Source organism: Nematolebias whitei, chromosome 13, assembly GCF_014905685.2.
Source record: "Nematolebias whitei isolate Nwh7 chromosome 13, NemWhi1, whole genome shotgun sequence".
NCBI lineage: Eukaryota > Metazoa > Chordata > Actinopteri > Cyprinodontiformes > Rivulidae > Nematolebias > Nematolebias whitei.
The window spans coordinates 23122889-23147725 of record NC_056510.1 but is presented as its reverse complement, the minus strand read 5'-3'; the positions used below and the strand labels follow the sequence as shown (position 1 = coordinate 23147725).

At 39.2% G+C, this 24837-nt stretch overlaps 1 protein-coding gene across 1 annotated transcript; it reads right to left on the bottom strand.

Annotated features, from left to right (window-relative positions):
* Positions 1–1501: 1501 nt before the first annotated feature.
* Positions 1502–22669, bottom strand: frmpd4 (FERM and PDZ domain containing 4). Its single transcript, XM_037687006.1, has 16 exons — positions 22567–22669; positions 15581–15741; positions 15242–15344; positions 14615–14660; positions 13710–13814; positions 13186–13293; positions 12689–12820; positions 9883–10002; positions 9549–9685; positions 9144–9270; positions 8870–8959; positions 8585–8767; positions 8344–8464; positions 7270–8241; positions 4215–5381; positions 1502–2758 (listed from the first exon to the last, which is right to left on the bottom strand). Exons 1-16 carry the CDS (start codon positions 22602–22604, stop codon positions 1521–1523), a joined length of 4848 nt encoding a protein of 1615 aa, XP_037542934.1. The 5' UTR covers positions 22605–22669; the 3' UTR covers positions 1502–1520.
* Positions 22670–24837: the final 2168 nt, after the last annotated feature.

Sequence of the window (24837 nt, the reverse complement as noted above, 5' to 3'; positions counted from 1 at the left end):
TGGTACCAGTCAGGAGCGATTCTGGAATCTGACCTGGTGCTTAGTCCCCAGTGTTGATAATGGCTCTTGGTTTAAATAATGTATCAGAAGCATTTGTAATGTGGGGTGGGCTGGGGTGAGGGTTCTCCACCAGAAAATTTTGAATAAAGTAGATGCCATTTCCTTCATTCTGGTGTACAGGTTTTTAAACATCTGCATTTACCTTCTTGATTCAATAAGTGTTTTGGAAAGCATTACACAACAAAAAGCTAATATTACTACCTGTGAAATACGTATTTATACTAATTCATCATACTAGCACTGTTCTATTCCACCATATTATTATTTACTATATTTCTTTTGGACCTTGTTAATATATTTCTTTTTCACTTTTTGGTACTTTATATTGTATTTTTATTGCGTGCTTTAGTATTTTTATATATTTTTTTGCAAGTCACATTAATTCTTCTCAATCTGAACATTTCATTGCACTGCTGACCTTGTATTAACTTACATATGACAAATAAACAAACAACACATAACTAGAAGAAGCCTGGCCAACAGCTCTCCTTGTGTGAATAGAGCAGACTCTACTCCTCTCACAGATCCTAACACTGTCTCCCCCCCCCCACACACACACACACCTCCAGCACATGCAGGTAAGGGGCGTTTCACTTCAGGACAAATTGAGAACACTGATTGATCAGTTGCTGACAAGCCATCTGGATTAATTGACAGGTGGCGTCAAGGATCCGACTCGTGCAAAAAAGTCATCGATTTTACTGGCCCGTTTGTGTCATCAATTATTCCAAATCTATTCAATATTTTGGTGAATCTAAGGTTTGAGAACTAAGCTTCCTTACAAAATCATAATGATGTTTTTTATTTTCAGGGGTGCTGAGTTAAAATTTATGGGTGCTTGAGCACCCCCAATAGAGTCTAAAATCACCACTGGTACTAGTAAAAATGTAAGATGGTATGAGGTGGTAATAAACAGACTACGGAGTGAAACAGACACCAATAAAAATTAATTGAGAGAAGAATTTTCAAAAGTTTTAATTTCTTTATCGATGTTGACAAAAATAACAAGAAAGTACTTAATATTCATGTGTAAATAATTCATTAAAACAAGTGATTCAACAAATGAAAAAAGTTGTACGCCTTACAGTAATATTTTAACATCTTGTCTTGTGCAATGATTTGTTTAGAACTTTGTATAGTGTATGCATTTCTCCAACATAATAGAATTTTGTACAGTTTATAAACAAGATACGCATATAATAATAATAATTTACATCTCTTCATATAATCAATAAACCATTAAAATAATCCTTATTATATAATATTAAATAATGTACTTGAGAGGGAGGTCATTAGTGTTTTTTAATTGAGGGCTTTATATAATCTCTCTTTAAAACTTTAATTCATATAATTTCATAAATTCTTTAGATAATAAAATAGTGTATAGACAAGGTGAGATTTTTTTCACAGCAATTCACATTGGGTTTTAAAACCCATGTCCCACATGTATGGCTTAAAAATCAACAATCAGAAGAAAACAACAGTTTTTTGTTGAGCAGTGTTTCCAGTGAGTTGGTTAGTGTGTTTATAAGAACAGAAATGGTGGCAGAATAATGTATCAATGCATTCACACTTTGGTCATCGGGGGAGCCTCCTGCAGCCACCTCAGCAGCTTTCAGCAGACACACGTAGTTCATCACGACCTCGTCCACCTTCACTACCACCTCATTGCGTTCGCTCTCACTGCTCAGACCCTCCACTAGTGACATGCAGGCTTGCGCTAAGCAACACAGTGTATGGAAACTGTGTGTCAGGGTGAGCAGCAGCTCCTCTGGGCTGCTGTACTCCGTTGCCATCTGACTGCAGGCGGAGCTCAGCGTTTTGGCCTGCAGTGAAAGCAGCTGGGAGAGCATCTCCATGTCAGCCTCACTGACCTCAGGTACATCACCTTTGGACCTATGTCTCACACTGCAACGCAACACACTGATCATATCTAAGGCATCTTTCCGTGCAAGTGCAAATCCTGTGTGAAGGCTATAGGTTTTTCCCTTCATTGAATTTATATAAGCTAGCCTGTCTTTGAGACCCAAGGTGCTCACAGACGAGGGCACGTTGTTTTCTTCAGCTTTACAGCCTGCTTTCAAGGCCGCAGTTTTCTTGCAGCCAGAAGAAACGGAGCTCTCAGAAAACAGGGCATGTGAACACACTTCTTTATCTTCATCACTACCTTGAGCGTTTGAAGCTTTCCTGAGGAAGCAGTGACTGAACGGCCCACGGCACCGCCACGTTCCTGCGTCTGACCTCGGAGCTGTTGACTCCAGCAGCAGCAGCGAGACTCCTGTTTGCAGTCGTCTTCCAGTCGAATCGGAGGCAACTGATCCCTGGGACAAACTCTTGGGTAAGGTTTTGGCAAAGAACCCTCTTTGCTCTTTTTGGGGATCTTGAGACTGCAGATTCGGACCACCAATCTTTCCTGTAAGTGTGGCTTTGGTCTTTCCTATCAGTACTTCCAAGCTCTTGGAACCTGGCATTAAGGTGCTCCAGCTCCTTTTGAGCATGTGAACCCTGTGCGGCTTCCTGAGGCTACTTGTTGCCAGGTCGCATGAAGATAGGTTGGGCTCAGGGCTGGCCAGTGTTACCTCGCTGGGCTCTGTGCTACTTCGTAAAGATAAAGGTGACATGATTGTGGAGGTGGTACTGGTCTCATTACAGAGAGTGAGAGATGACTCTTTCCCAGTCTTCTTCAGCTGTGTGCAAGCTACACTAGGGGTAGTAGGAAAACAGAGAGAACCGTTACGTATCAAAAGGATTCTTTTCAAAAGTCTTTTATGCAAATAGATTATCTAGCTTATTTAGTTCTGTGTAAAACAACAAAAATTAATAGAATTTTCAACAAAGACATCACAACTTCACTCTTCATTAGAACATCTCATTCAGTTTTTCACACAATGTAAAACAAATTTACTGGTTACGTTGCGATTTAAAATAAATAGACAAATAAATAAATAAGGTCTCTTCAAACAGAGAGACTAATAAAAATGAGTAAATCGTCAGACATTTAGGCTACATGTCTCCAGACCATCATCTGCTAGAAAATAAATTTTGTTCCAAGCTAAAATAAGACTTGAGAGGCCTGCTTTTAAGAAACTGAAGGAACAGTGGGGAAATGGTTTTATGAGCATTATTGTAGTGGATCAAATGTTTTGCCTTTATCACCATGGTGTCAGTTACTTCTCAATCCCCTTCTGCAGACATGGTTTTTCCTTTTGTTCTCATGATGTTTTAGTTTAAAGTACAGCCCTACATACAACACTGCAATCCTATACAACTCTAAATACAACCCTTTTATTTTCAACACTTGGATTTCTCTTATCCATGCTGTTTCAAAATATGAAAGCAGCATTTTATTTTACTAACTGTGCTCTCAAGTGCCTCAAAAACTCATAGATGTAGCATTATATTTAACATAAACAAGGGACCATGGTCAGTAGTCATTTAATAAAGGCTGGTTTCACTTTCAATAGCTGGATACTTTCTGGGACTTTTTTTTGGGACTTACCTATTTGTGTATGTATAATTATCCTCAGTTTCTGTTATTATGGTTGAGCTAAAAATATGAAATATTTGCCACACTTTCATATTACATAATAAATTTGAGGATGACGTAATCTCTTTATCAAGACATCAACACTGGTTTTGTAATAAAACTTTTCATTAGAGAGAAATAAAATCACAAACAGACTTGAGAAATAAAGTAAGTTGTCCACCCTTTGATGGTTTCTAGAAATGCACAATAATCTAGTTTTATAATCACTTATTTATGGAACTCATTCAGCACAGTGAATGTGGAAGATATTTCCATTGTATTTGCAGTTGATAACATTTATTAAAATTAATTCTAAGCATCAATAACTCCAAATATATTACAGATGTTAGGATGAGGATAGTTTCCTAGAAAACTTCACACAACCCATTTGTAGACTGTCCAACAGTATTTTTCTCCAGCTCCAGCAAAAAGCTTGTGTTTTATTTACCAAATTTACTAGAAAAATTGAAGCTAGTAGACTAATTGTTTAAGGCCAATACATTTTTGGATGCCACAAGAAGAAAAGCAAAATGTGTTTCTATTTTAGCTTCTGAGGTGGACTTTCTTGGCTCTATTTATGTGCTTATTTAGACACAGATTAGAGCGGCCCCCTCTTGTTTCGTCTTACCTGTGGTTTCTTTCATTTTGGGCACTCTGTGACCGCTGTCACGTGTGCTTCCAAAGCCTGACTCAGTGCTGGTAGCTGCATGGATCTTCCTCAGCAGGGTGTGGTCCATTGGATGTCCAGCCTTCCCCTGCGCTGCAGGTCCATACACCTTCTCCTCAGCAGCGACATAACTCATCCCCTTGAGTGAAGTCTCTGATAGTACATGCATATTGTCAGTGGCACAAAGTGGGGAATCCATGGGTGTGACACAGCTGCTGCTGCCAGTGCTACATCCAGCATCTATAGAGGAGCATTGAGAGCTTTGGAGAGAATGAACCGCCTCGCTTTGAATTGATGACATGCGCTTGCTAACATGGAAATCATATAAACGTGTGACTTCTTGCTCTGACTGTGAAGACTTTATCTGCTTCTGCTTGTTCTCGTGTGAAGCTGCATCACTTTCTGCAGGGAAGGGCCCTTTGGATGGGGAAAAAAGATGGGCATTTAACTGTTGGCTTCTTTCATCTAAGTCTTGTTTCTCTGCCTTTGCTGTCAGCCTATCTGCGTGGGAAGCCTGTGAGTCATTTGCACATTCTGGTGAGAGATTCTCTGCCATTTTGTTTCCTGGTGCTCTCTGCTGCCATTTCTGCTGCCTTTCTTTACAGTGAGTTCGCCCCAGATCAAGTTGGTTCATGTAGTAGGAATCTCTCACAGTGAAAGCGTTGTACTTCCCAACAAGATGGGGGGCCTCCTCTTTAGCTGAATCTGGAGAAGTAATATGGGATTGATCAGAGGAATCGCACGCATCTCCTTGGATACCGCTCTCCGTCTCCCTCTGTTTCCCTTTCTGTCTGCTCATTAATGAGCCCAAGTGCATCTTAGTGAAGTAGTCCCTGACTGACTTTATTTCCATAGTCTCTGGTTCCATCTCACCCCCTTCTGAGTGAAAAATCTGTGAGGAGGCAACGGCAGACTTTGCCTCCCCCTGATGCTCAACACCTGTGTTTCCCTCTGCTCTTTTCTCATTTATGGCGTGGTATCCTTGTGGCATGGCTGCATGCATCCTCAGGTGATTCTCGGAATGTCTCTGAGCAGCAACCAGCTCGGAGCTCTCTGTCATCTCAGAGGAGTTGGTCTCATTGCCAGAATCTGAAGACTCCGGGCTAAATGCTCGTGATATTTCTACACCTGTGTATCACAGAAAGACAAGACCTTGTTAACAAATTTCTTCTAATGCACACTGGAGATATCAAGAAGACATTAGGGGTAATGACTATGCAAATTAACATGATTATGAAAATACAATTGAACAACAGTAACAGATAAAAATTATTGGAATGTTTTATCCCACCTGCAATTCAGCAAAAGTGTTAATTCTGTAAAATATCCAAATGTTGGTAAGCTTACACAATACTAAAGCAATGTTCTGGAGGGTTGTAGGTGGTAAAATGTTGTAGAAAAATATAATTTTAGATTAAATTTAGGATGATACAGATTCATTATAATTTGGTGCTACAAAATAATTATTTTAAGTTTCAGGCATTACCATTGCTCAGTGCTTTGTGGAAATAAAAAAGAAGACATACTTTTTTTTAAATGGTGTTGATGAGCATGTTAAGACATATTGGTTGCTAGTGAATGAATACATGAAGCATAATTAAAGCCTGAGTTGACACAATGACAGATTTAAAAAGCAAAGACTCTTTGTGTGTGACATGTTATAATACAAAGCTGTTGTCTGGCTCTGAGTGCAGTGACACTAAAGTAATGCAGATCATGAAACCAGAGTAGTTTCAAGGCATTCTGCTGAAATTACAGTCTAAATTCATGAATTCAAAAAGCTCTGTCCTAGTTTCAGATCATCACTCATCCTGTATGTTCATGAACTAACCTAATGAATGAGAAGAACACGTGATCATCCTGAAGTGATACAAAAATTATCTTAATTCTAATTCAATTTACCATTATTACAATATAGATAAAAATGGGATTATGTGGGAAGATTATGGACTATATCTTTACCTGCATTAGATAGCCATTTTAAAGACCTCAGTTTATAGAGTTTAATTCTGACCAGCTGGTCTGAGCAGGTTCAAAACCAAATTGGATTTCTGACTTCTTAAAACAACCACAATCGTGCATCTTTTGTATATTCATTTCATGTTTATGAAAGCACTATTATATTATATCACCATTTTCACATTACACAGTTTTTTAGGCAGAAGTTTAATTTAGCTTCTTGTTGGAAGTACCCCATTAGCCATGAAAAATGCTAATCTGCTGTCATTTGCACTTCAAAATAACCACAGTATTCTATGAAAGTAACAGATAATGCAAACTGATGGTCAATAAAGGTTTATTAAGGGGCATTTAAGTAAACTTCAGGTCCAGGTCTCTCATGTAAATGAGTCCTCGAGGCTCAATGGGATTAACCTGTCTAAATAAAGGTTGAATGAATGAAAAAACCTCCATGACATTTTTGTACTAGGACTTGTCATAAGATGGTGATGTCCACTGATTTTTGTCTTGTTAGCAGTTAGCTCATCACTTTGTTCAGAATTAAACCATTTCTCTTAACTGAGGCTGTTCTATCTATACAGCAGGTGGGATAATAAATATTCATATTTCCACATAACCCTTCTTCAAACCAGCATGAACTATCGCTTTAAAACGTGATTGCAGAGAGGCAGTCTTCAATTTTACAAAGAGCTAACTCAGTTCCAGGTTAAAAAAAGTTATTTTTTCCCTTATAAAGATAAAAGTAAAACTATAATTTTGGGCATGTTTGTGACGGCTATTTAAGATTTTTTATTCCCAATTTTTTTTAATTGATTTGTAATAAACCTATTACATTGCGGACTATGGAAATGAGCAAAACAAAACACAAAAGGCAGCAAATAACTGATGAATACAAATGTCCACATTTTCAAACGAATGACAAAATACTCACAAATGGAAACAAAACAGAATGGGCTTTATTAAAAAAAAAAAACACAAAAAAAACAGCAAATCATAAGTGAATGGCTGGAATGTGAATAATGTTAATGGATGAAAGTTACAATAGTATAAGGAGAACCTGTGCTACTCTCTGACTGGGCCGGACTCTGTTCTTCAGAAGCAGCCAGTGCTTCAAGTGCCTGTAAGGTAGACACCACTGCATCGTCCAGAGGCTCCCCAGGTCCCTCTGCTCGGTGGGTGGGCACTGAATCTATTAGAGACACTGGAATATCATTACAGGCTCCCTTGGCCCGAGTCCCAGCTCCCTGCTGTTCATCTTCATCTGAGCTGTCCCTGAAACCAGGAGGAGGAGCAGCAATGGCCATGTTCAGAGAGTGCAGCAGCACGTCATTGTCCTCCTCATCGTTTACCTCCGGTGGTGGAGGGAGGGAGGTCAAGTCAATTATGTCATCGCTGGACCCTGAGAGTGTAAGCAACATAGGCTTGTCAATGTCACTCATCACCATGTCCTCCTCACAGCTGATGTCATCCTCGTCCTCTGCATCATCGGTCGTCTCTGCATAGCAGATGTCATGCAGCAGTGGCTCCTCGATGCACTCCGTAGGACCAAAGATTTTGGTGGAGTACTGATAGCCTTCCTCTAAAGCATCCATCATTTTATAATCCTCCTCAAGGCGCCTATACATGTGGCTGTGATTGTCTGCAATTTCTGGGCCTTCATCCATTAGTCTCTGGTAGCCCAGATTTTGGGGGTTCACGCTGTCCAAAGGAGGGTCCCCAAATATGAAGGAAACCTTGGCATTCCTGGAGGAGTCCTGGGGTTTGGGTCTTGGGAGGTTGAGATAAGTTTGAGAACACGGAGGTCTACAGCACTCTGCTCTGTCCAACATGTGCACTGGATGCTGGGGCTGGTGGATCTCTGTTATGTACACAGGTTGACTTTCACACCTGCTGTGGTTGAGATATTCACACTCCTGTTCCAAATATTCTTGGCTGCACCTCTGGTTGTTTCTGTCTTCACAGCTTTTATGGGGTATGCTGTACGTGCACTCGATGGCCTGAAAGTTTTGCTTCACTTTAGCAGGGTTGCCTGCAAAGAGGAACCAGAAAACAAACATTTAAAAAAAAAAAAAAATACAGCACATTCTGCTGAATCATCTTATAGCTCTTTCGTATGCACTTGTTTTCGTACTGTTTGTGTTTTTGGCCACGTTAAAGATGGAACGTCGAGAGTCCACGAGTAATCTGTAGTAGCCAGCAGTCAAACAGGCCAGATTCATCGCATCAACAGACTCCATTAGAAGAGTTATGGGCTGTGAAAGAAGCAGATAATCAGATGGAAATAATGAAATAATAGGACATTAGGTATTGTAATGAGGTTATAAAGACCAATGGACAGAGCTTTCTTAGGATAAATAGACAAAATGTTTAACCTTCACATCTAGGACATGTAGCTCCACTCTAACTCTGTTCTCATCTTCTGAATACATCTCAATGCGGTTCACATGGCTGAAGTCGGCCAGAAGTGCCACAAGATTAGTTTTGGTGTTTATCACATGACTGATGCCATATTTGGGTCCTACCAGCAAAGTTACTTCTGTGTGCTTCTCCCCTTGCTGTAAAAAGGAAGAGATACCACGTGCATCATTATCTACGTGTGACTGAGCAGCAATGTGGTTTCAGCTGCATGTGTGTGGTTGGAAGATGGTGTTACTTACAACCAGGGTTGATTTAAACACACGTCCCCCATAAAGCCTCAAGTCACTGAGATACTTCAGATAATGTACCTTTGCCTGCAAGGCAGTCAGCTGTATTGAAGAAAGGGGGAGGGGGCAATGAATAAGATGGACAATTACAAATAAAGTAGGAAAAAAATCAAGATAAATTGTTAAAAACCATCTTTGACCATTAGTATAGATTTTAACCCCCCACTAGGTGGTATAAGTGAGTCAGATGTGGCACAAAGAAAACAGAAAAGAGTTCAGCCTCTACCTTTTTACCAGGTGGCACCAAGTTTTGGTTGGTTTTCAAGATGTGGGTAATTGCTTTTTTAATATTCTTCTCTTTCATGCTTGACAGCACAGCAGGTGGTAGGAACAAGGCCAAACCCCACTCCTTCCTGTGAATGCACAGTTCAAAAAGAGCCATCAATATGAAACACAGTCAACACTAACATAATTCAGAGTTGCTGCACTGATTAGATTTGCTGACATAATTTTCATAACCAACCAATAAAACAGAACGGTAAGATCAGTTTTCTTGTTTGTTTGACAGCACCCCACATGTTGCAGCATCTCTGAGAGCCAAAACAGTTTATTGGATGAAGTAGAATAGTTCAGAGTCAGGAAACAGTGGACTCCAGTAAGCTCAGTGCTTTTTAAAATCCAAACTACTTACTCAATATACTTCAGGGAAACTTTCTGAGTCTGTTTGGTATTGATGGTTAAAATGTACATTTGCAGGGCAGCCAGACGGAGGGCTGTGTCATATTTCAGTTCTGACCCAAATCTCTCCAGTACCACATCGTTACAGCTCTGGATGAAGCAGAGAAGGAAAAGACAGAAAGAGGTTACTTTTATTGACTCCTCTTGTCATGGAATGAAAGAAAACAAACAAATAAAAAATGGTGAGAAGAAACTACATCCAAGTTCTGACCATGTTTGTTGTCATATTACAAACAAAAGACACAAACGATTTAACTTCACCAAAAACTAGGTGTTCATTTTTTTACCTGAACGTAGAGATACTCAAAGGCTATGGCATCTCTCCTCAGCAGGTCCACTGGATCCTTTGGGACAAAAGTGATTCGAAAGAAGCACTTCATCTTGTGTGACCCTGGCCTCTGTGTCACCTAGAGCATGATAGATAGAACGAACCAATTAGTCAGGAGCAGTGCTTCATTTGAACCGGATTCTGCCAGAACAGGATCCAGGAACTCTCTTATTTTGACAGGGTGCGTTCCAGTAACAGTTTGCTTGGATCCAGTAACTTTCAGGCTTACTAATAATAACGTTATGAACAAATATGACTGCCTTGAACAAATAAAACTTATATTAAATCTGCAAACTGAAAATAATTACATAAACACTCATTTTAAACACAACAGCCACTTACAACTTCTTAATATCAGACACGAGCTGCCTCTTCAAGGAAGGCTTCCCACCTCTATCCTTAAAAAATGTCTCCGCCCCTAAAAGAGTGGTGGGGGTGAGTGTCCAATGACCTAACCAGGCAGTCGTATGTGGGCAGGAGCCCACAGGCAGCAGCAATGAACAGACGGAGGAGGTTCCTGAAGGTTTCACGTGAAGTTGGACAGTAAGTTCAGTGGAAAAGTCTCGGCTCGTAACCATCAAGTAAGGGAGAGGGGGTGAGGATGCTTGACAGAAGTGGAGTGTTTACAAATGTAGGTAAACATAGATGTTTAATAACCCATTGAAATACATCAAAATGTACAAACCAGATTCCAAAAAAGTTGGGACACTAACCAAATTGTGAATACAAACTGAATGCAATGATGTGGAGGTGCCAACATCTAATATTTTATTCAGAATAGAACACAAATCACAGATCAAAGGTTTAAACTGAGAGAATGTATCATTTTAAGGGGAAAATCTGTTGTTTCCAAATTTCATGGCGTCAACAAATCCCAAAAAAGTTGGGACAAGTCCATTTTTACTGCTGTGTGGCATCCCCCCTTCTTCTTACAACACTCAACAGTCGTCTGGGGACAGAGGAGACCAGTTTCTCAAGTTTAGAAATAGGAATGCTCTCCCATTCATGTCTAATACAGGCCTCTAACTGTTCTATCATCTTGGGCCTTCTTTGTCGCACCTTCCTCTTTATAATACGCCAAATGTTCTCTATAGGTGAAAGATCTGGACTGCAGGCTGGCCATTTCAGTACCCGGATCCTTCTCCTACGTAGCCATGATGTTGTGATTGCTGTAGAATGTGGTCTGGCATTATCGTGTTGAAAAATGCAGGGTCTTCCCTGAAAGAGATGACGTCTAGATGGGAACATATGTTGTTCTAGAACCTGAACATAGTTCTCTGCATTAATGGTGCCTTTCCAGACATGCAAGCTGCCCATGCCACAAGTGCTCATGCAACCCCATACCATCAGTGATGCAGGCTTCTGAACGGAGCGTTGATAACAACTTGGGCTATCCTTGTCCTCTCTGGTCCGGATGACATGGCGTCCCAGTGTTCCATAAATAACTTCAAATCATGACTCATTTGACCACAGAACAGTCTTCCATTTTGCCACACTCCATTTTAAATGACCCCTGGCCCAGTGCAAACGTCTGAGCTTGTGGAGCTTGCTTAGAAATGTCTTCCTCTTTGCACTGTAGAGTTTCAGCTAGCAACGGTGGATGGCACGGTGGATTGTGTTCACTGACAACACTTTCTGGAAGTATTCCTGAGCCCAATCTGTTATTTCCTTGACAGTGGCATTCCTGTTTGAGGTGCAGTGACGTTTAAGGACCCGGAGATCACGAGCATCCAGTAGAGTTTTACGGCCTTGACCCTTACGCACAGCGATTGTTCCAGATTCTCTGAATCTTTTGATGATGTTATGCACGGTTGATGATGATAACTTAAAAGTCTTTGCTATTTTATGCTGGGTAACACCATTCTGGTATTGTTGCACTATATTTCTGCACAACAATGGTGGAATTGGTGATCCTCTGACCATCTTGGCTTCTGAGAGACACTGACACTCTGAGAAGCTCTTTTTATACCCAATCATGTTGTCAATTGACCTAATCAGTGTTAATTGGTCTTCCAGCTGTTCGTTATATGCTCAATTTCCCTTTTCCAGCCAATTATTGCTACTTGTCCCAACTTTTTTGGGATTTGTTGACACTGTGAAATTTTGAATGAACATATTTTTCCTTTAAAATGTTACATTTACTCAGATTAAACTTTTGATCTGTCATCTATGTTATATTACGAATAAAATATTGACAATTGCCATCTCCACATCATTGCATTCAGTTTTTATTCACAATTTGTTTAGTGTCCCAACTTTTTTGGAATCCGTTTTGTAGGAAATTGCATCTACTTTCTTCAAAATTTTCTTGGGGATGACCCCCTGACCCTCCCATCCATCCCAACCCCCACCCTCCCAGCCGACCTGCCCACTGTGCTCTGGCATTAATCCGTTTACAAATTAAGCCCTGGTCAGGAGGTGTTTTGTCTTTACATAATGGGCATAAGTGAAACATGGTGATGATTAGCTTAACATCAAAACTGAACACAGAAATAAATAAATTTATCAGCTCCAGTAAAAATAAAACTATAAACTAACTAACAAGAAGTAGTTTCTTTCATGTGACCAAGTGACTCATGGTTTCTCCCATAACTAAATTAATATTTTTAGATCTTCACTTTGAATCTCTGTTTTTGCACAAATAATTAACCTTTTTTTCCACTACTCATACTATAAGAATACAGTTTTGTTTCTGTTATACAACAAAAAGCTAAACACTGCTTTCCCCCCCTTTTTGGCATCATTCAAGATGGCAGAAGTCTTACCTGAGTTAGCATCTCCTGTTCATGCAGGAGCATGAGTTTGCTGGCAGACCCCTCAGCTCTGTGCTCCAGCATCAGAGAGAAGTGCTCAATGCACTTAATGGATAGCTTTTCTTGCAGGGTCATGATGACGTCCTTTCACATAGACAATGTCATAGTTAATTCAACGATAAGAACGGTGCAGATGCAGCAACTTCCATGTTCTCAGCTCAGAGCCACAACATTAAATCATTTTCACAGCTGAGGACATAAAAGCATGAGCATTTTTCCCATAAATAATCATAATTCCAATTGCAATAAAATAACAAAATGCAAATGTGAATCACAAACTTCTCACCGCTCAAATGCTTTTTTTAATTGAATCACAAGTTTGAATTTCAATAAAGTTCTGAATGTCATCATTAAGAAAAGAGGCTGCACCTCAGAATGTGAAAACCGAACATCACTTTAAATTACGTAAGAGCTTTTCACTTTGAAAGGAGCTTCTTCCCAGCACCTACCTTAATGGATGTGTTGCTGTCGAATTTAAATGATTTAGTCTGCCCATTCTCTAGATACACCTTCAGAACATTTGGCATAAAAAGCAGGGAGTTGTCTTTGACCATTTCCTGGGGAGAGAATAAAATTAATATGATTAACAAATCTCTCTTTTTTAAATAACTGAAGGCTGTTAAACTGTTGCAGTGCAGCGATGTTGGCTGGGAAAAACTCATTTATAGAGAATTAAATAATGCAGGAATATAAAAGAACGACCAAAAGGCTTTTGGACCAAAAAATATTCTCACATCTCGTGACCTACTGTCAGTTATCTGTTTGATATGCAAATTTAAAACTGCAAACTGGGTTTTGTCCAATACTTTAATAGCATAACATTTCATTAAAATTAAATAATGCATTGTTATTTGTCCATCTACTTTTTTCTTTAGTTTGAGTTATTATAATTGAACTGATGCAACTTCATATTTGTCATAACCCTTTCAGAAGCTGAATGCCTAATGAATAAACGGCGTTTGGTGTTACTTACTGGGACTTGTCCATTGATGATGACCTCCTCAGCGAAGCGGACTTTGACAGGATTGGTCTTTAACTTAGCCTTTTTGGCCGCGCTGATAAATGCTGATTTGGGTGACTTAAATGAAAAAACAACAAAAAAGAACAAGTATTTTAAGGACAATTTGCTTCCTCAGAAATGAGTCATGTAATTCCTTCTTAGAACATCGCAGGCTTTTATAACTCCTCTTGTGGCTGATGCAATTAAGGCAACATTCTTTGAGGCAAAAGAAGGACAATGCCCTTCTGCCATCAGTTTATTCAGGTAAGCAAATCCTCTTGCAAGAAGGAAAAAATATGACAGGGTGATTTTTAAGAGCACAATCTTTTAGGTACTTTATTGTGCGTTTTTTGCAACTGAATCAAATTTTAAAAAATTTACTCTGAAACACTGAAACTGCAGAACAAGAAAACTTTACAATGAGTTTCATGAATTACAAAAATTTGCCCAATGCGTTTTTTTTTTTTTTTTTTCCAATCATGCACTGGCATTTTTGGAAGGAATTCAAGCATAGGTCTATTTCTACTGACTTATTATGTGAAGTGCAAACAAAGGTTGCATAGAGCGCACACTTCTGGCACTGTGTGCTCACCACCATCTGTTGCTTTGTGCATTTAGGAAATGTTGATGTGGCAGGTTCATAAGAGGTCTTTTGTGGATCTGGCTCCTCAGTATCAGAGGAGTCAGAAAAGGGCTTTGGCGGTTGGACTTCCTTCGAGTTACACATGGCTCCAACACTTTAACTAAGGCTCAACTGGTTCCATGCCAGCGCAAACATACGGTGTGATTAATGACTTGCTTTCTTTGAGTCAACAAAATAATCAGATCCAAAAGAACCAATGGCTCATTAGAACTTCATTCACAGAGGAGGAACTCACAGGGTATGGCTGAACGACAGTCAGCAATATGGACTCCTTGCAGCTCCTGCAGGACACAAAAGAAAATGAACAAAATGACGTAAAAAAATTAATGCTCATCAATTACAAAAACAAAACTATCGTTCCTTTTAAGTACTTTTGGAACTCAGTTGAAAGAAAAATGTTGTTCCCCAGTGGTGATCCTAACAAATCTGATTTGCCCCCCAGACCGAGTCCATTGAATTAACCACCACATGGGCACTTTTCCCTGTTTACAGTTTGACACACAGGTCAGACAAGGATCAGATGCATGTAGCTCAGGAGTGTCAGTAAATAATATACTGGGCTGCTCAAAAATGTCAACACCGGCACATGACTGAATCGCACTGAATGAAACAGGTGGCTCGGATAATGATTCTGCCCACGGGAAATATTATGTTTTATACTGAAGCACTCCAGAATGATATAAACAAAACAAAATACAGTAGAATGATGGATGCAGCCATCAACCACATGTCAATGAATGTTAAATAGCTGATGACAAAAAATAGTAAATAGTTAAGCTAAAGACATTTGAGTGGAATTACCAATAAATTGCTTGTTCTTCTGTTATTCAATTATCAACAACAGGATTGACTTCAGGTTTACCTGACGAGGTCGATGACTCTCTCTCTGGGAGCTGAACTGACTGGCTCATTATTAATCATGATGATCTCATCCCCTGGGATCAGCTTGCCTTCAGACGGACCCCCTGCCAACACACCAAACTTCAGGCACTGAAATTGTACGCAGTGGTCTCAATTTTTGAAGTGTTCTGTATTCTGGCTCAAAGCTCTACTTGACGCTTACTCATCCACTGCTGTTAAAATCAGTGAATCATCAGCATAAGTGGATTTTCCTCCAAGCTACATTTTCAGAGTAGTTCATCCCATGTTCATGCAGCTGTGGCTGCAGACTGAATGAGTCAGTGTTGACGGGTCACGTTACCTGGTGTGACTGAGCGGACCACTACGGGTTTCTCACTGCCGGCCACAAATCCAAAGCCGAGCACGGGGTCTCGCCTCATGTCCACCTTCCGGGGCGCCGGCGGCACAAACTTGTCTCCATTTAGACGGACTTCCTCCAGGGAGCTGCTCTGGGAGAGGTGGCTAAAGGAATGAGTAAACATTTATTAGCTTTTCTTTGACACATTATGAGTCACTTTAGTGTGGTGCTGTGCATACTATTAAAGCAATAGTCCAAACCTTTTGAAGTGGGATCCTGTGAAAAGTCTACAAATATTAATATATTACTTGTTACATATAGCTCTTTGGCCAACCTCGGTTTATATTTGTCTCGATTCATGAGCTAACAGCCTGACCAAGCTTGATTCAATACCCAGATTAGTGCTCCAAGCTTGAACAGCCCATAGTAGCTCATTCAAACACTAATTTTAAACCTTTACATAACAATCTTTTTTCCATTACAAACATTAAGGTGGAAATGTTACAGCTGAAAGTGCTACTGTTAGCTGCAACTGCTGCTCTTTGTGGTTGCAAATACAGTGAACCCTCGCTATAACGCGGTTCACCTTTCACGGTCTCGCTGCCACAGATTTGCATCGTGCATTGTGTTCTGCATTCTGATTGGCTAAACAGTCTCTCCAGTACAGTAGTTATTTGTAAAAAAACGTTTATACAGTACTTTTATTTGTTAAACAAATGCTTGGGCCTGTAAAAAGGTTTTGTTCTTTGGTTTGAATGTATTATGGAGTATTTCATTGTATAATAATTGTAAAAAAAAAAAAGGTTACTACTTCACGGATTTCGCCTATCACAGGTTCTTTTTGGAACGTAACCCCAGTGAAAAACAAGGGTTCACTGTAACTAGAATTTTATGTAAATAACCATTTAATGCAATAAGAGATCTGAACAATTGTGGGTTTTTTTAGAAGAATGTTTGAACAAATAGTTAAAATGTACATTTTTAAGTATAAGTGATGCTTATAAGTGATGCTAATTTCTAGTTTACAGAGCTGGCCAACCAGTTAGCTACATGAGTGTACATGAGCGTATAACAAAAAATAAATATGTTTCTGCAATTTGAACATCTGACCAGAGATTTATCCGTCAATCACCTTGAGCTGATCAATCATTGAGACAATCTACAACATTTTTTTTCTCAGTATTTCAAGCTTTCAGAAATATGCACAAATTGTAAGCAACTCTCACACATTTTGAGATTTAATTTTTTTTAGCGTCTCTTCACATCCACGACTGTAGAACCAGCAGCAGCAACTCCATATGGCGCCAACAATGTTGGTTAATTAAAGCTCTTGGCAAGACAGTGTGTAATTCACAGTTATTTTTAAACACACATTCTATTCACTGCTAAATACCAACAATTAATCTCTCATGGCACAAAGACAGTGAAATCTGCCAGTCAGATTTTAAAGACCATGAAGAAAAAAGCCAAAGAATAGCAAGTTCAGAAATGTTGACTGATTGACAGCTAATATTTTATAAGAGTATCCAGCTGTTTTATTTTTTTAATAGCAAAGACATAGAAATACATAAAAATGTAATTTCCAGTTCAATATCTCAAAACTGAAAGAGGGAAAAGTATAAATAAAAAAAATTATACCATTGGTTCTACAAGTTCATCCACAAGGAGATCTTAAAATCCTAGAGTTTATCAATTACCACTGATTAGCATCAAGCTACATGACACTACTGCTAAATTAATTCAAATGTTTTCAAAAACCTGCAGAACCTCAAATGATGTATTTGACACAACTTGCCCACACGTTCTTTTAGATTGCCATTTTTATTTAAGTGCATGCCCTAAGTCTGCCTCACTTAAAATAACTTAATTTCTTCTAACATTTTGACGCTATAGAAAATGTAAAAAAAAGTTCAAGCTGGAATAACTTTCAAGACTTTAAAATCTTATATTCGACCAAGAAAGGAACGCTAATACAAGACACTACAGACAATAATATTTGCTTAACTTAATTTTAATTGTACATGATTTAAAACAATGAGCTTATTTCTATTTTGCACAATAATAGTTTTAAGATCCCTATTTTTCCTAGACATGGACATTCCAGAGCTTAGCAGATCAGACACGGGTTTGTTAAAAAGTCAGATTAGCATACAAATTATTTGCTGCTTTAATGAGTGCTCAAATTGACAATAACTTGTTGAAATAAACAATTACTTCCTTGATAATGACATTGCCTGCATGTCTGTCCTAAACTTTCATAAAATGCTCAGTAATTATCCATCCATCCATTATCTTTACCCGCTTATTTCATTTTTGGGTCACGGGGGTCGCTGGTGCCCATGTGCAGCAATCACTGTGCGAGGGGCGGGGTACACCCTGGACAGTTCGCAAGTCCATCACAGGGCCACATAGAGACAAACGAGACAAACAACCATTCACTCTCTCACTCACACCTAGGGACAATTTAGAGTTACCAATCAGCCCAACATGCATGTTTTTGGTCTGTGGGAGGAAACCGGTGCACCCAGAGAAAACCCACGCATGCGCGGAGAGAACATGCAAACTCCACCCAGAAGGGCCCCTGGACCGGGGTTTGAACCAGGGACCTGCTCGCTGAGAGGCAGCAGCTCTACCAGTTGCGCCACCGTGCTGCCGCTCAGTAATTATGCTCCCTTTAAAATAAATTACAAGTACTTATCATGAAACACACGCTGATGGCCAGATGGTCACTTTAACTGTTTACTATTAACAATCAACATTTCTCTGTGCTCAAGTCCTGAGGATGTGTTGTCCATCATTCAGTCATCCATCCATCCATCCATTTTCTTTACCCGCTTATTCCATTTTGGGTCACGGGGGTCACTGGTGCCCATGTCCAGCAGTCACTGTGCGAGGGGCGGGGTACACCCTGGACGGGTCGCAAGTCCATCACAGGGCCACATAGAGACAAACAATCATTCACTCTCTCACTCACACCTAGGGACAATTTAAAGTTACCAATCAGCCTAACATGCATGTTTTTGGACTGTGGGAGGAAACCGGAGTACCCGGAGAAAACCCACGCATGCACGGAGAGAACATGCAAACTCCACCCAGAAAGGCCCCTGGACCGGGGTTTGAACCAAGGACCTGCTTGCTGAGAGGCAGCAGCTCTACGAGTTGCGCCACCGTGCTGCCATCATTCAGTCATTCAGATTTTAAATACTTTAGCCTTAAGAGTTTTCTCCGTCTTCTCAGACTGTTTGGAAGATTATCTTATCTGGATTTGCATAGGGATTGTGTTTTCCTGGTGTGTGGCCTCCTCTTGTGTGGGGTTTTTGTCCTGCTTTCCCTTTTGTGATTACCCCCTGCTTCCCACACCTGTGATGCTTCACAGTTGTTTTGTGTTTAAGTCTCATTAGTATTTGTATATAAGTCTACGTCAACTAGTCATTGTCTCTTCATGCCTACCTCGCTCCCTGTGATTCCCAGAATCTCCTGTTAAATGTACATTTTTGCTGCCACCAGCATGTTTGTTTATTTGAATAAATTATATTTATTTTACACCTTGGAGTCTTCAGTGTCCTGCCTGCACCAGTGGGTTCAGTCTTAAAACCTCAGCTGATGACAGTTTGGTTCCTAAAAGTTTGACATGTTGGAATGAAGTTGTACATTTGTGGCTGCAGTGATGGTTTGAGTTCATGGAAAAGAGCTTTCAGAAATGTCCCTGAGCCCATATTGTGATCCACACCAGTGGTTCCTAAATCCTTCAGGTTCTGAGCCACTGAAAAACAATTCCAACCGTTGCTGGTTGAAGTGTATACACTTTGCCAAGGAGCTACATTTTGGCATAACTGAGCTTTCAGCAATAGTCTAAAATAAATTTTGGAAATCAGCTCAAGACCCCTCACTTGTTGCATGAGCCACAGTGAGATCTTCACACCACATTCGAAAACTGCTGAATTTACTGAATAAAACCATGCTGGGGCTTTTGTTGCAACATTGCTTATGGACTCAAAGACAATAAATATTAATTTTCAGTTCTCAATATTGCTCCCAGCTCAGATTAATTTATTAAATAAATTTGTGTTCAGCATGGTTTTACTGTGACATTATTTTGTCCTTAACACAATTTTTACTGAAGGTTCTTATGGGAGAAACACATTTAGCCAACATTAAGAAAATGTTCCTCTTCAGTGTCAGAGAGACAGTTACAGCTATACTGTAATGAAATTGTTTATCCAACACATTACTGAAAAATAAAAGGTATAACCAGATTTATTTAATAAGGTCTAGAACGTCACATGGATTTTTAAAAAGTGATGCTTTTGAACATCAGTTTGCTTAAACTGTACCATTTCCATGTAAAATGGAAAAATCCCACTTAATTATTTGATATTGAAGTGACACATTTTGTCTTAAAATAAAGCAACAAATCAATTCTAACAAGCAGAGGCAATTCTAGAATATGCCCTTTTGGGACGCTTAGCCCCCCAGTGCTGACCATAGCGCATAGCTTGAACAATGCGATGGCCATTGGTATCAGAAACATTGATAATGTGGTGGGGACACACTGGTGGTGGTGGTGGTGGTGGGGGGGGGTACTCCCCCTTAAAATTTTTAATAAAGTAGATGCCATTTCCTGCATTCTTGTACATTTTAATGGCTTGTTAAACATCTACATTTACCTACATAAGTAAACACTTGATTCAATAAATATTTTAGAGCAACAAGAAGTAACCTGAACAACAGCTCTCCTTGTGTGAATAGAGCACACTCCGTTTCTCACGCATCCTAACAATTTTTCAAAAGCGTTCATAATGCAAAACCCTGCCTATGTTGGCAGATTTAAAAAATGGGGTGTAGCTCCTGCAGGTATGTGATGTTTCACTTCGGAACAAACTGAGGTCACCGATTGATCAGTTGCTGACAAGCCTGCTGGATTGATTGACAGGTGGTGTTGAGGATCCGACTCGTGCAAAATAAATCATAGATTTTACTGGCCCGTTTAAGACAGTCATTTATTCCACATTTATATTTGGAATAAATGTATTTAAATGCATTTAATATTTTGGTGAATCTAAGGTCTGAGAACTAAGCTTCCTTACAAAATTGCAATGATGGTTTCTCAATTTTTCAGGGGTGCTGAGTTAAAATTTAGGGGTGCTTCTTGAGCACCCCCAAACGGAGGCTAAAATCACCACTGCTAACAAGTAATCACTCTGCAAATATTATGTTTGTCTTTATGAACAGTCACTGCATGTAGCCCTTCAGACTTTGAAAAAAGTTGCTTTAAGATGCAGTCCATTTGTTTGTCAGTTTTGCGATGATGAAGTCGGCAGCTTACGCACAAACCAAAGACATATGGACCTGTGCGTTCAGGAGGAGAACTGTTCCCTCCAATTCATGGCCACCTGCTAAACATGGCTGGTTTCCCATTGTTCAGACAGCCATGCATCTGATGCTCCCTAATCATACCCATTAGCTGCTAGCATAGCTCCCTACATCTAAATATAAAACCACAATCCACGTAAAAAGCTTTAGAACAAGATGAACAACAAGCCTGCCCTGATTCTCATTGCACAGAATTTTTCCCTGCAGCATGTTTTGACTGTGCAGGGTAAGCTAAAGAGTGGAGCATAAGCCTATTACTAAAAGCAATATCCTGTTACATTTGCTCCAAAATCCTGCTTTGATGAGATTCACAATTTGTTGGTCCTGAGGAATTTCCATTTCACCTTTGAGGAACACAAGACATATTTATATCTTTTCTGTGTCGTATCGCTCTAAGAAAGCAAACTTTGGAAAACTACAAAATATATTAAATTTAAAGTTAAATAAATTGACATATTTAAAGATTAATAGTTTGCCATCTCAAGCTTTGAACTACTGATTCAACAAGAGTGTTGCTTCAGATTTTGTTAGCCTGATGATAATGATTTATGAACTCTCACTACCTCTTCACAATAATTGTGCAACGCTCTCTAAAGTACACAACAATTTGAGAAAAAAAAATAAGTGCAACCTACTAAATATAAAAGCCTTGTTACTTTATTCATATGCTCCTGTCAGGCAGGCTGTGTATGTGTTCCAACGACCCCCCACACACACACACATACGCACACACAATCATATCGGCACCCTGGTGCCAAAACAGCACAAACTCAGCCACAGACAGTCACGGGAAGAAGACGTTTGATTATTCATGAGTCTTTCTCAAATTTAAAAGGCAAAGGCTACAGCCTAACAGTCTCCCTGATTCGCCTCATGCAGACACACTCCACATCCAGCACTTTCACTGCTCCTCACTTCTTATATAACTCCTCTGACATCACACTTCTCGTGCCATAACCCTAGTGTGACAACGCTACACTCTCATACATCCTAGAAATACATGCATAGATATTTTCTTAAGAAAGGAATACTTTACTGCTGTACAGTTCATTAATTTTGATAGTATTTAATGAAAACAATTACTAAAAAACATACAATGCACTACAATGTTCTCCAGTTCATTGTAGACAGAACACTCACTTGTTACTCCATACACAAACACAATAGCAATTCCTTTTTTACCTGTCTGCACAGATTTCCACAAGCTCCAGCTAACAAGGATCAATTAATTTGATAACATGATAACAACGTCCTTGAGGAACATAAAGATAAAAATAAAAAAAAATTAAAAAAGCACCCGAGCAGGTGGATTTAATGAGCTGCAGCAGTGCACACTCTCTAAACTCCTCTTCTGCGTTTGGGAGACAGCATAAGGAGTACTGTGGGTGTATGAGCAAGAGCGTGAGAGAGAAAGAGTCGACAGGGGCAGTGAGAGCGCAGCAGTAGAGGGAGAACCAAAAAAAAAAAAGAAATCTGTATTCTGAACGCACCGATGGAGACAGTGTGGAGGCAGTGACGTAGCTGGAATAATCACAGGTTGGCAAAGCCTCTGAAACATCAGGGACAGAGCAATCCCCCTCTGTCCCCCTCGGTTTCTATAAACATAGGGCACTTACTTGATGTAGCAGTCACGCCCCTCTCTAATGGTGCCCATGTCCCATCCATTTGGGGGCCCCTGGGAAGAGCTCCAGGTCCCTGAAGGCGGAGGCCAGCCTGAGGATTTGGACCTGTGGCTGGAGAGGGAAAAAAGCCAGAGAATTCAATCAGTTATTATTACTGAAATATAGTTCTTTCTAACTAATGGCTCAAAACGGAACAAATCTGACAGCAAAACCAATCTAAAATAAATATTTGCCAAGATTTTTGAAATTATAAACAATGGTCTTCAATGAAATCAGACAACATTGCAAAATGGGCATTCCACAAGGTTTTGTTTTAGGTTTTTTAATTTATTTTGTTCATTATTGAACTTCCTGAAAATTGTAAAGCTGTTCAATGTCAGATATTTGCAGACGACGTTATGGGAATAAATGCTAACACTTGAACAGGTATATGGTGTCACACTGGCTAAAATTAAATTATTGTCAGAACCGGCAGTACAGAAGCTACAATAAAAAGTGCAGTTAACTGAATGTAAACAGACACGTTTCAACACATTTGGACAAGTTTTGTTTATTTGGAGGTCCTTAGATTCACAACAGTTTGCCAAATTATTAACAGACTTTAGAAGTTTTAACTCTCATGTAAAATAATGTCTCAAACAAGGACAGATTTGTGAACTTTGATGGTCACCAGCCTAATATAGCTGAAAATGGACAATATTTTTCTTTTCCTAAAAAAATTTATCTTAGCCTTATTTGTAATTAGTTTTAGGTCATTTTAGATATCTCACTTATTAGTACTTTTAAAATAAAGTATTATAAAATTAAAAATAAAGCCCAATCCTTTACAAGATCAGAGAATTAGTCTTTGGCCAAGGCCTGTAATAATCACATTGTTTTAACTATGTAACACATTTTTGTGCTGTCCCTGACTTAACAATTTAAATAAATTAAATGAGAAACAATTTAAGTCAAGTGATTAAAGACTGCCCAATTCCAGTGTGACAAACAATGTTTCCATAGGCACAGTTCACTCAGTGGATACAAATCTAATTAATTATGTAAGCTAGATACACAGGCAGAGTTGTAATGCCGAATCCTTGTGCTTTGATAGGCATGAAATTTCTTTTATTTCTAGATGTCAGGACTGTTTTTGTAACAATACACAGTTCTATATGTAATATAGTCCCTATATTGTTCCACAAACTGGAAAAGTTGAGGTTTAAAAAGAAGAAATCTGACTGGTTAAAACATTTTCCTGTCTTTTTGCTGCCCTCATCTCTGTTTTTGTGCCGGCACACAGAAAGCAGTAAGTTATGTCACTTCAAAGGCTTGTCTGCCATGTAACAGGGCTCTTCGCATTCATTATTCAAAGCCCTTCTTTCTTTCCCTTTAAATGTTTCCCCAGTTCCTGTACCAACGATCATTTGTGTGCAGTGTGCTTGCATGTTAACATCGTGACAACCTCATGAGATTCAAAGTAAAGACTGAAAAGAAGTTGCAAAAGATTTTAAAACTTTTAAGTTTTTCTTTTATTCTAGTCAGCTCCAAAAAAAGTACTGGTAACTTAACTTCAGCTTAATGCACCCAGACTACTAAATAAAATACACTTAAGTGCTATTTGATGCATTAAATCCTCATTTATTTATGAAAGCACATGTGGAAGTGAAAAGTGTATTTTTTTTTATTTGCACAAGACTTTTAGATCTCTCAATATTCTTAGCAATCTGATTTGTTTCCTAAAACAGTGGTGTGGGGGATATTAGTGTTTCCATATAATATGGATTTATTTGACCTACAGTACATTAACTGGGTACGGCCTTCACTGTTGTATATTTAGAACAACTCCAATGATTTTGGAGCCATGTTCATCTATTTTACAAGTGCCAACATGTTATCAATGACCACGGCAGCATTTAGTGCTGCAGAAGTTACACATACTAATCAAAATACAAAAGGTTAGTCAAATTTTATATCGACAGTATGACCATTTTTTTTACAGGATTCTCGTCATCAATGTCAAGTAACAAACTGTACTTACAATTCCAAACTCCATCCCTTTAAAATGTGTTTCTGAGCAGATAAACCATTCCAAAAAACTCAGTTTCTGTCCTTCAGCTCCAATGTCTTTGTTTCAAGAGCACAATCATAGATATAGTGATCTTTGATTTCTATTGTCTGCAGATGGGAGGTGCATTATGCCACCGAGTCACAGCATTCTGGTTAAACAGAGAGGCTGAAAGGGTTCACCAGCCGGTGGACAGTGAAACTGATCTTTCTCATCCA

Coding starts and splice junctions, on each gene's coding strand:
- frmpd4 (XM_037687006.1), bottom strand. CDS start 22,604: ATGGGCACCATTAGAGAGGGGCGTGACTGCTACATCAA. Junction 13,294..13,709: donor TCATCAATGGACAAGTCCCA/GTAAGTAACACC, acceptor TTCTCTCCCCAG/GAAATGGTCAAAGACAACTC. Junction 8,465..8,584: donor TACATGTCCTAGATGTGAAG/GTTAAACATTTT, acceptor CTTCTTTCACAG/CCCATAACTCTTCTAATGGA.